The sequence below is a fragment of the Lepeophtheirus salmonis genome, chromosome Z (assembly GCF_016086655.4).
Source record: "Lepeophtheirus salmonis chromosome Z, UVic_Lsal_1.4, whole genome shotgun sequence".
Taxonomy (NCBI): Eukaryota; Metazoa; Arthropoda; class Copepoda; order Siphonostomatoida; family Caligidae; genus Lepeophtheirus; species Lepeophtheirus salmonis.
The window spans coordinates 19,376,964-19,389,575 of record NC_092584.1 but is presented as its reverse complement, the minus strand read 5'-3'; the positions used below and the strand labels follow the sequence as shown (position 1 = coordinate 19,389,575).

The 12,612-nt window shown below is 33.1% G+C and overlaps 1 protein-coding gene across 1 annotated transcript in view; it reads right to left on the bottom strand.

Moving 5' to 3' along the window:
• Nucleotides 1-12,612, bottom strand: part of LOC121130504 (uncharacterized) — a 287,422-nt gene that overhangs the window by 205,211 nt on the left and 69,599 nt on the right. Inside the window, exon 3 of the mRNA XM_071893689.1 lies at nucleotides 9,601-11,429. Coding sequence (XP_071749790.1) covers nucleotides 9,601-11,429 — 1,829 coding nt within the window. The remainder of the gene's footprint in view (nucleotides 1-9,600; nucleotides 11,430-12,612) is intronic.

The following is a 12,612-nucleotide window of genomic DNA, read 5'->3' as shown; positions in this document are numbered from 1 at the left end:
TGAAAAGTGTCTTAAACACAACCTAATCCATGGTGTTTATGCATTAAAAATTAATTTTTTAAAAAAAAAAAAAAAAAGAAGATCATATGATCCAATCAGACTTAGTAGACATTAACGTAAAATAAAGTCCGTTTTAGAGTTTGAAAGGGATAGAAAGTTTCCATGGAAGATTTGCTTCTAGAAATTAGAGAACTTTCAATTGAATAGGTCTAAGATTCCAGGTCCACATCGACTTAGGTACTTTTTTTTATATAAAAAATATTTATCTTTAAAATCAATAAAAATCTTATTTTTTACACAAAATTTCTAATATTTTATCAGTTGGTATTTGAGACTGAGAGTAACAGACGAACTTTGGTAATCTTGATCGAAGAAATATTCAATCGTATCAATCTGAGTATATTTACTCATATTCAAAGTTGTTTTTTTGAAGCTTCCTTTTTTCGTATACATTTTACTTATACATTATTTATGGGATATTTAAATATCCCATCCATTATTACTATAAAATGTCATTCCTGGAGAAACTTGACTGTTATTTTTGCCTATTATAATACATTGTAGCTGTTTGGTTTGTTTTTTATGGAAGAACCTTTTTTTTATTATCTAGAATATTTAAGTTTCTAGCCTTCAACATTAAAAATTTCCAGTTTCACACTGTTTTTATTAAAAAGTTCCCTCTAATTCTCCTAAATTTCCATATTCACAGAATTTTGCACGGTCTGTTCAGAAAAGATTTTTTAATATGAATGTGAAAGAAAAAGAAAAGTTTTCTACAACTGACAGTTGATAAACAAAAAATCGAAATACAAACTAAATCTATAACCGTGTTCCCTAAAGACTGCAGAAATATTATAGTCAGAGACTTGAAAAAATAGGTATTGTATAAAAAAACGAAATGAACGGTGTTATCCTGACAATTTGAAAATATTTGGGAGAAGAGAAGCTTAGCTGTGATGACGTTTTATTAAATTAACTGCTAGCAGCTATGAGATGAAGGAAATAAACACATAATGAGGATAACAGCTTTGGAAAATAAAAAAACACCTTTGAAGGTTATAATGGAAGAAGATCACTCACTCCCTTACAAGGCCCACAATTAATCAAAAAACTGATTCTTGGCCGGTGTGTTCTTGATTTAAATATGGAGAACCACTAAATATGAATTTTTAATGGATACGTACGGATGGGATTTCTGTAAAATAAAATGGAATTTTGTGATACAGAAAAGGTGCATTTGTTATTTTTTAAAAATTATTTTCATTCTTTGATTGTTTGTCAAAAGATAATGTCATTTTTGTTTCCCGCCTAACTTTATTTGTTTAAATACCTACATGATCTACCTTTTATAATCTGACCAAGCTTAATTTACACGCATTTTAAACATACTTAAAGCTGTATCAAATTAATGAAAATGTTACTTTGGTATTCTTTACATTAACATTTGTGAAAATGATGTTTTGTAGAGGGCAATTTGAAATTTGGGGCTTCTTTTAAGACGAATAACATGGACGAGAACGGGCTTGACTTGCGAAGGTACCAATTTTAAGTTATATATTTAGGACTAATATAGTTACTGTTGTATCGGTCAAAATAGATAATGCAATTAGTATAAGAAGAAAAATAAAAACAGGACAATGGTCACTACCCCTTTATTAATGATCATTAGACAGGATTGATTATTCATGTTGGAAAAGACTCATGGATTGAGGAACAAGCCTAGTACGAGGGAAAAACATTATTCCATCATTAGTCCAACATAAAATAATTATTTGTCGCACTATTACATATTTTGATTTAGAATGCGACCTTCCCGTCAATGACAGATGACATTCTCTTTCTAAAATCTATCTTTAAAGGGATTCTTGAGTAATTTTTCGGAATTTTCCATTTTTAAGAAATATATATAGTACATTAACATAAAACCAATATTGAGCAAAAAGAGGAAATATTAATGTATATATTTTTTGTTGTTGATTTAATTATCAATAACGACACAATATTTTTTATTCTATTCTGGTTTATTACAATATAATCAAATTTTTAAGATGGTTTGAGATACACAAAAACTATATTCTTAAGCTTTCTTTTGATTGATGGGACTTTATTTGGGTCAACTATGGCCGTTCAAATAATATGTAGAATCTATTGTATTTTACTAATGTGCTGTTTCAAGTCTGTGCGCATGATTGGGCAAAGACTTGGTTGGGTGTATCTGAATGATGTTTTGGAGGTTGCCTGCATTGATAACCGGGATTTCTGACACTACCATCCTTCCCTTCAAAGTTCCCATCCTCTTCCACCTTCTTTTTACCTTAATAAACAGTTTTTTTGACCTCTTTCATTAATTTGAAATCTCAGTTGTATATTGCCTTGCACGAAATAAATTTATGACCTTGAGCTTTGTGTCTCACTTTGATGCCACTCTTATCTGAATAAAAAATAATAAATCCTTGCTGATCGTGATATTTTATAGATATTATGCAGCACATGAATGTGTACACTCAGTCGCTTACGATCTCATAATTATAAATTGGACGAGTGTGTACTTTTCTAGTCTCCACCCGGTATAGCTATATCCTTTTTATTCTTTTTACAAACAGATTATGTAAGATTGAATCTTTTGGTAGCATCTGATTTATATACAATATACAATGTATTATTCCTTCAATGACGTCAATTAGGACGACATTAGTACCCAAGAAAAGAAGGAAAACGGTTAAACATGGTGTTAAGTGGACTGGGTGTTGCATGGAAATAAGGAAACTTTTTAATTACTATTTCAATGATATTTCTATAGGAAAAAGGAAAAGAGCTACAGCTTTATTTGTGGCAACTTACTCCTCAAATACCTTCAAAACAATCATTGCTCAATGCAGTTGCCCTTGGCAGCAAATGATGGTCTTCTGGTGGAATCTTAAAGCTGTACATCCGTTGTGGATAGTCTCCTTACTCGTACTCTCCCAGTATTCAATGACAGAGGTATTCAGAGCGGCCATGTTCGACTGACAATTGGTGTCGGCTTTCACTTCATGTGAAGCTAAAATGTACATGCAAGTGGTCTTTAGACAGGGATATAGGGAGGCCATGTCGATTTGGGCCAGAAGTCCAGCCTATTGCTGTTTTCATAGAGGAATTTCTATACGGTATTTACTATTAAGACTGCGGGCCAATTGCTGCTTGACGAGGTATACTCTATTCGTGAATACTTGTAGTTGGTCAGAAATCACTGTGGGAGTTATTTCCGACAAAAGAAATGCAGAGATATTGATCCAAACGTCTTTTTCTTCCCTCATTTTTACGTTCAATGCAGGAAAACAAATGTAAACTATGCAGGTTCAGCTGCCATTTCAAGCATTGAAACAGGATCACACAGCCTCAATTTATAAGAGTTAACGGGAGTCTCTTAACTTTCCTATGCAGCACCCTGTATTTATTGTTACAATAATTGAATTTAAGATAATGTTTTTATAGGATTTTTAAGGGGGGTTTGCTTTTTAACTTTATTCCCATTTTGATTTGAACTTGTGTGTAGAAGTTGAAATAGTAGAAATTTATTTTTGTTCACGATTGTTTTTATATTGACGCACACCTGTTTTTTGTCATTCTTCAAACATTGACAGAGATGTGAGAGCAATTTAATTTTGGAAAAGTTATTTTACTACTACGTGACCATAACTTTTTTGTACTATATGTAATCAAATTCCAAAAAAAGTATGGTATAAACCATCCTAATATGAATATATATATATACAATGAACCGCTCTAGAGAAAGCCTTAATGGAGTGCTATCACTTATTCTCTGCCTCACTTCTTTTTTCTTCTCACTTATTTACTAACTTCCACTAACAGCCTTTTTAGTAAATATATATACGTATAATACGTATATACATTGATGGATTTGATAAATAAATGTCCTACAAATGAGGATAGATGAGGCCTTTATCCTCTTTTTTTTAACACCCTGAGTCCCTTTATGTTTATGGTAGTATATTTATATACGAAAATGACATTAAGAAAATAATGCTTCTTTGTACCCATAGGGAAAGGAAACTAATACGTGTAGTAAAACAGATTTATTGTTTGTCCAATTAATGGCTTTAGTAATGTGTATATCTCGTTGTGTAACTGACATCAGTTTACGCAGGATAGCGTTAGAAAAGATAAGACTTTGTACTAAAAAAAATCATAGACAATTTGTGATTATTTCACTCAGGTTAGTTTGAGTGCACGTCAAATAGAAAAGTAGCGATATTTTACAGTTTTTTCTATGACAAGGCGAATAGTGAATAGTGATGTTGGTACGGATATTTTCAGAGCCACTTACGTGGTATATTGGTTTCGTATATTCTGTTCCAGTAATTTTAATATCCAAAATGCAAGGCCAATGGTCGAAAATGTGAATAAAATAATGGAAATTGTTCACTTTGACCGTCATGTAAACATTGTTTTCATTACAAAAGAAATAAACACCAATAAAAAAAGTTAAAGCATTATTTTCCCTATAGCTGGATTTAGTAATGTGTGACTCGTTTCGTACAAGTGCAATCCGTTCATGAGTGAGAGTGTAAGAAGGATAAGATTTACCTACCACGTAAAAAAAACTTAGTTGTGTGGCTCGTTTGAGCGGTCCTCAAATATGGACAACATCATAGAGAAAATACACGAAATAATACATGTAACCATTTCACTTTCACAATCTGAGGGCCATGTGTATTTTTGGGGATTAGAGGGGGTCTGCGATACTCAAAGAAGTGGTTACGTTCCAAATTTTTTTTTCTCATTCAATAGTTGGATTACCTGAATTTAATTATATTGAAATAGCAAAGGATGATATTGTCTTACGATGAAATTAATCTCAATTTTATTGCTTACAATAAAATTGATTCACAATTTGTCCTAGAATGATAATGTTTACAACGATTTTAGCAAGCAAGGATATTACCCCAAAGATTTTACAGGTAACTACTTTCGCATTGTGATGTGAGCGCCCCATTTGGAATATAACACGAGTAGAAGAATTCAGCCACAATCATTTTTTTAAGGGATATATATTACTTATCAAATTGTATATGTGGCTCGTCAAAACAAAAGTAGAATTGATTTTTTCTTCTAATAAACGGAAAGAGAAATAATAGATGCCTTGGGTAATGTGCATCTTAGGTTGAGTAAATATCATCGGCTTACCCGTAATAGTGTTATAAAGATAAGATATTGTACTAAAAAACTGTTTGACAGTTTTGTGATTGTTTGAATCAGGTTTGCTTGAGCGACCGTACAAGATTGTAATACGCACGGAGAAAATAAATCAAAATTGTATATGTTTTTCTTCAAACAAGTACTTCGAAAGTACGCCAGGTGGCTAGAAATGTGAATATTGTTTTATGGTCCTAATATTGTAACAGCCAATGACCCCCATTTTAACTATCGTCTATTCCGTTCTATTGATTTTGATGTCAAAGGCCCATGGCCGAAAATGTGTATAAAATAATGGAAGTTGTTGAGTCCAACCGTTATATAAGCACTGATTGATTACCAAGGAGCAAAATATATCCCCTTAAGAATAATGGATTTATCTTTACTACACCCACATATAGGTATAGAGACAACAAGTTATAATAGATGACAGTTTGGCATTGTGAGGCAGACGTGTAATTTGAATATAAAACTCGCGTAAAAATTTCAGTTGCTGTAATTTTTTCAATATATATAGACTACTCTTCAAAATACTTATGTGGCTTGTCAACACAAAAACAGCAGATAACTATTTTTCCAAGATTGAGTATGCATTGTTATATTTCTATTTTTCAATATATTAACAAATTATTATCATTGACCCTTCATGTATGCTGCAAATTGCACTTTGAGTAGGAAAATGCATCATCACGACTTTTGAATGAGAAATTGAGAGACTTTGTTTTCATTTGTTTATTTATCAGGGTTGCCAAGCACTTTGATAGGGTAAAATCTGTTATAGAATGCACAGTTTGGGACCCATTTAGATTGCGTATATACTTTCAAAACATTAAGAACAGGGCGGGTACATTGTGGAAATTTGAAAACAAAAAAAATGTATGTATTGATACACTTTTCCAAAAAAAAAATAATAATAACATAATGGCGTCAGAAAAAAAACTTGATTACACGGTTGCATAGGCCTAGTTTTAATATGCACTTGCCCCATACACTATATCTTGAATGGGGACACCACATTGAAAAGAATTGTTTTCAAATTTCTATACTGAGAAGAAATGCCAATACTATTTATTAAAAATGACCAACCCAGGCTATTTTTTTTTTTTGTTTTTAATTTTCAGTTGTCATATGAAGAAAAATGACTCTACATTTTATTAAGCAAAATATATTGTTATGAAAATTTGAAAAAGAGAGAAAGAAAAGGACTTTTTCGATTGGTATTTTCCCCAGTCTCAGGTATGTCCAGCCCAATCCCGGAACAGTACAGTTCAGTCCTGCAATTCCGTCCTACAACTGACAAAAATTAAACCAATTATGACGTCACTCAACCTTTTTTTTTAAAAGTATGTTCTAGTACTGACAGTCCGAAGGACCGTAACTAAGACTGTAATGAACTGAATAAGTAAGGACGGGCACAACACCAATTTCGAAGTTATTTTGTTTTTTTTTCGAAATATAGAAAAGTGGAAATAGCTAGTCTTGGAAACAAACTCCTCGTTTGTTCATGCCTTCTGTACAAACAGAAAAACAAATGTTACCATTCTCACTCTATTCACTGTTTACTGTATCAACTCATCAGAAGGGTTTTTCTATCTACTTAATATTATAGATTTTATAAATATATATATTCTAATTTATTTATTTTAGGATCAGTACTCAAATGGGAAAGAAACAAAAAGTTTCATTAAGGGAATGGTTCTATTTATTGATCAAACTTTTTTTATTTCTTCTTCATCTTCTTTTCGAAGAACAGCATTGCCCCCCTCCTCTGTTCTGCTGCCATTCAAAGGGATGGTTCCCATCCCATCTTTTCATTCTCACTTACTTGTGCAAATAATAATGTATGCACATAAAGAAGACAGAATAAAGTTTCTTCATATGCTAATGAGGAATAATTGTCCGCACATCTCTTGAATATGTTAAGGACAATGGTAGTTATTGTAATAATATTATGTTTACTAATCTCATTAGCATAATAATCCTCTCGGTTGAATCAATTATCGTCCATTCAAAAATATGTGTATGTACAAAAGAAAAGAAGAATGAATTAAATATCCCTTGGTCCACATTCAAATCCTATGCCAAGAAGATTTGAATTTGAGGTCCTACGAAAATCCCTTCCTCCCCACTCCTACCTCTTTGTATGCTGCTTAAAAGTAGTATATGGCGTTGACCTACCTTTCAAGACTGCAGGTATCAAAAATGAATAATACACAAACAATGGTTCTGAAGTAGGGACTTAAAAATTGCAATATTTTATCACAGTTAATTTTAATATCAATGTTTTATTACGCGTCCAAACGACAGATGAAACAAGAAAAAACAAGTTTTTATTTTATCTTATGTCTCTAAGTGTGTAAAATGTCAAAGGTAAGCGTGTGTGATTTCCTTCATTACTAAGTCAGTGTCGAAAAGGCTTCAGAGACCCTTGGCATCTCCATCAAAACTGACTATAACATCAAGCAGTCTATTACAGACCTTTACCGCCAAGAAGAGACAAAGCAGAATTTTGCATCAATATTTGTTTTTGACAGACTCAATTTGGTCTTCCTTGAAACTTTACTTCAACCTCCTGGACTTTACAGCTCAAGGCATCTTAGAGGAGAATGTCTACTGCAACTCTCATTTAAATTTGGGTTATTTTGATCTGTCATCATGATAGTGATGTATGCCATGGGCACAGCGTTCATCGCCACTAGTTGCCTGTCTGTTCACCAGTGTCGAGAAGGTTATTGCTTGTGAAGGAGGAGATATTGAATAAAACAAAAATAGCTAAATATATTTATTATTCATTTCATAAATTGGTTTTGAGTTTTTTTTGTTTTCATAAAAATCACGTTTTCCGTTATTTAGGCATGCTACTTCAAGTTTTGGATTTTCACTCTTTAAATACATTCTAGAACGACGTCGTATAGCAGCGCTCTCCTTTGCAAATTGCTTGTATCAAAAATTATCCCTTCAATATTTCAAAACTATACTCACCAATAAAAATGATGTTTAGGTCTGTTCTGATTAGTATAGTTACAATATAAATATTAACTTCCTGCAAAATATCAAGATAATTAATTCTCAAATGTCTTAACTTACATATTTGAACACCTGATGCAAAAATTATTCCATTGTCTGCACAGGTAACATTAATTGTTTTAAGATCTTTCAAATGACGATGGATCTGAAACTTCGACTAGATTACATACATCGTATCCATACAATATTAACTTTCAGGAAACATTTTTAATGTCACTATGATCACAGCTTTTACACGTATGGATCACACTCCAACTGATATGTCAAAGCTAATTAGATTGGCCATAAAAAAATGTCTAACTAATTAAAATGTAAAAAAGAAGTTGACGAAAGAATACCCGTGGCAGAAAATCCCTAGTTAATGCAGATAACCTCAAAAACATACTTAGGAGAAGCCAATGCGTTAATTCTTTTGATGATTCATGTTGGCCATTTTTTTAAATGAGTGTATTTAGAAAACGCCATTGAAGAAGGGATGCTATAATCCAAAATACATATGTAGATCTTGTGTCCCTATTTCCGTAATAGCATTACTGCCAGTGTATCAGCTGATGGTAGGAGAATTGAATACAAAATAGTTGATCTTAATTTAGATTGTTTTGTATTAAATAAAATTTTTGAAATATATATTACAAGAAATAATTAAAACATTCAAAAAGTAAGTATAAACTATGTCAATTTTTTGTTTCTACCTGTTAGATGAAAATTAAGGTCAATAACAATTGATAAAAACATTGCACCAACTCAAAGGGAATATTGGTTATACCTATATCTAATTGTAAAAAGTAATTAATATTTTAGAGACAAGAGGATTGATTACCCTAGTACTTGAATTTTTTTTACATGGTGTAATCGAATAATCTACAAAATTATTTTTTTTTCAAATTAACTTTTGGTAACGCGATAAAATAGTCAACCAAACACCCAAATTTTGTTTATAGTTTTGAACAATTTGTAATTAAACAACTCATTGACAAACAGGCTAAGGCATTTTATAATTTTTTTACCAAATAATTTTATAAATTATTTTATGTGATACATATTCATAGATTTTATTGATTTTTGTACCTAATTATAATTAAGTGTCTGTTTAATTTAAATCATGTGTAGAAACATTTACGTAACATCCTTTGAATTTAACTTATTTTTATAAATCGTACTTAAGGTAAAAGGAAAAAATGTTCTTCATTTCAAAGATTATAGGTTTATGTATAATCACTTTGTGGCATTACCAATTATTAAAGTTCCTTATAGATCGGTCAAAATCTAATATGTATAGATTTACAGAAAAATAATAAATGAAGATGATTTAGTTGAATCATGTCATTAGCGTAAAGGTTTACAACCGTCAAAAAGATTAAAAAAAAAGATCCTTACCTGATGATCATAATCAACATAGTTTCCATAGCCTAGATGATCACAGGAACATTTGCAATACTTGATGTGCTCTTGTATTTCATAGTCAGAGTCACCGTCTTGGATTGGAAATGAGGCACAACGCGTAGAGTGTCTTTCTTTGATGGAACTATAGCCGCCACCTCCGGATCTACTTCGACGATGTCGCCGATGGTCATCATCCCAATCGTCAGAGTCTTCCGTTAGTCCTTCAATATAAGCTGCAGCACTAGAGCCTAGAGACGCATAGCCTTGACTTTGGCACGAATGAGGAACACTACCTTGTCGACGAGAGGGATCTAAAAGCCAGGAAGGGGGAGCTGAAGGGGGTGGAGGACCTGCAACAACCGGCATTTCTAGAACTGTTTGTTGGTTATTGCTATCAGAGTCATCACATGTACACGGGGGTGAAGAGTCAGCCGTGCTGCCTCCTCGGGCAGTTTTTGACTTCTTTTTGTTCATTGGAAAAGTGTTAATCTGTAAAAGTTCATCATCATAGGAAAAAGTCCGGGTTTTAAAAATGGATGTGGGAGAGGTTACTGCCATTCTTTGACCACTTTCGCTTCTGGATTTTCGGAGTTCCAAACTACGAGATTTCTTTTCTTTTGATGTGTCATAGGTTCTATGATCAGCTTCCAGGTTGTAATCCCCAGATTTAGATCTCCTATGTCCTGTTTTCTTTCTTTCTCGCTCAGCTCGCCTTTGCTTGTCAGCCATTTCCAGCGCAACTTTTTCTTTTTCAGCCATCTCCTTTTCAAGCATGACCCTTTCTAGTTCCGAGCTAATGTTATCCACCTTTGCCTTCAAGAGGATCTCTTCTAAATCTGATTTCATTTTTTCTTTGGACTTTTTGGGAATGGTTCCGCTTCCTCCGTCACTTTGATCAGGTAGAGAGGAATCCTGTTGTTCCATTTTGATAGCAGGCTTAAGAGGAGTCTCAGATTCCTTCTGACAAGTAGACTCGGCTCCAATATCTACACGAGCAGATGCAGAATCTCTAAGCTCCTTGAGCTTTTCGAGAGTTTCCCGCCTTTGCTGTCCTTTCCTTTCCTTTTCTCCCATTCGCACTTTTTCACGTCGTGTTTTTTTATCTCTTTCCTCCTGCTGATGTCTCTCAAATTCTTCTTGCTGCTTGAGATTAAAGATTTCACGCCGTTCCTGTTCGTTTCTCTCAATTTCGATTTGTCTTTCTTTTTCACGCTGATCTTGATCAACTTTTCGCTCAAGCTCTTCCCTTTCCTTTTGTCTTTCCTTGTCCATCAATCGACGTTGCTCTCGCTCCTTCTTTTCTAACTCCTTTTGAAGTCTTTCTTTCTCCATTTGAGCATATTGAATTTGTCGACGCTCTTTCTCCAACTGCTCTCGAAGTCGAGCATCCTCCTCTTCTTCATCATCAATGGACTGATGATGTCCTCCATGATGATGATGTCTGTGTAAAGAAGATACTGGAGTAGATTTGGGATGTGATCGCAAGCTTCTTGCTTTGCGACTGGCAGTTTCAACGTTCCCCAAATCCGGTTGGAGTTGCAAGTACTCCTGTTGAACATGGATTTTCTTTCTTGATCCACCTGGAGTTGAAGAAGATAGATAAGTGGAATATCTCCCTCGATCCATCTCTTCCTTTGGAAGTGGCATCATATCAGTTAAGCACTTATGACGATGACCTGATAATGACACTGTTGTTGCTGCTGCTGCTGTAGGATGGGAATGACTGGGTTGGGATGACTGTTGTAGAGGTGTCTGGTAATGAGCATGAAAAATGTCTTTGGCACGAGAAGAGGAGGATTTGGCAGTGACGGAATGAGAGGGATCTGCAAAATAAATGAAATTGTTAATTAATTCCCACAAGAAAAAAACAAACAAACACATAATCATTACATAAAGTTATTCTTTATTTTTAAAGACGACTCATTCTCGGTGAGTCTTAAGCCCATGTCTAAGGTTATGTCGAAAAAGGTATCTCTGAGAGCCATCATGTTCGCTGATATGCAGCAAATTTTCTGAAAAACTCTAAATTTCGTGATGGGAAAAAAGAAAAAAAAATGTCCAATCAACGTTTTTTTTTCTTTTTTTCAATTAGGTGATTTTTTTTTTTTTAAATATTAATTTATTTCGATTTTTTCGAAAAAAATACCGGTTAACAAAAAAAAAAAAATTATTCTTGATCATATTTGCTTTTATGGCGTTTACGACGCTCTTACAACGCTCTGACGTCACAAAATAGCAAGCTTCCCCCTTTCAACCAACAACCAAAGCATATCAAAAAGCTGTTATTATATAGCTTCTTTTTAAGGGATGGTTATAACATTTATTTTCCATATATTTCTAACAACTTTGCATGTAATCATCCTCAAATCCCAACAATTTCCCTAACAGCTTTCAAAAATCATTTAATTTAAACTGTATATTTTTGGTAGGAGTGAAAATACTATGATAAATTAAATTTTGTAAACACGAAATATGACATTTTGTCTCCCCAAACAAGATACTTTTTAGATCACATAACATCTTTATCGCGGCAGAAAGAGGTATTGAGGTTTGAAGATAATAATATGTACGCTTTCATAAATAAATTGTATGTATACCCATGACAAAAATGGTAAGCCACCTTTACTCCGGAACAGTGCTTATTTTTTTCCCTTGAGCATATTGATAAAATAACAAATAAATCAGTCCTCTCATTAAAATATGACAAGTCTTTATTATTTAGGATATGATCATAGCTTTTTTAACTCAAGGTTATATTTATTTTTAAGTGTTGAGTAATTAGTCGTTATGAAAATCGTGTGTATTTTGAGTTTGTACAAAAAAAGAAAAAGGAAATTAATAAATGTATGTATTGTAACTCTGGTAAATCGAAGAATTTTTTGGGTAGATCAGCTAGAGTCAACTGTCATGAGGAGGTTGAGGGAGAAGGAAGTGAACAAGGACGTTTGCCCTTGCTCAATTCTACTCTGAGTCCAACAAGGAGTATTTTATTTCTTTCTATTTAAT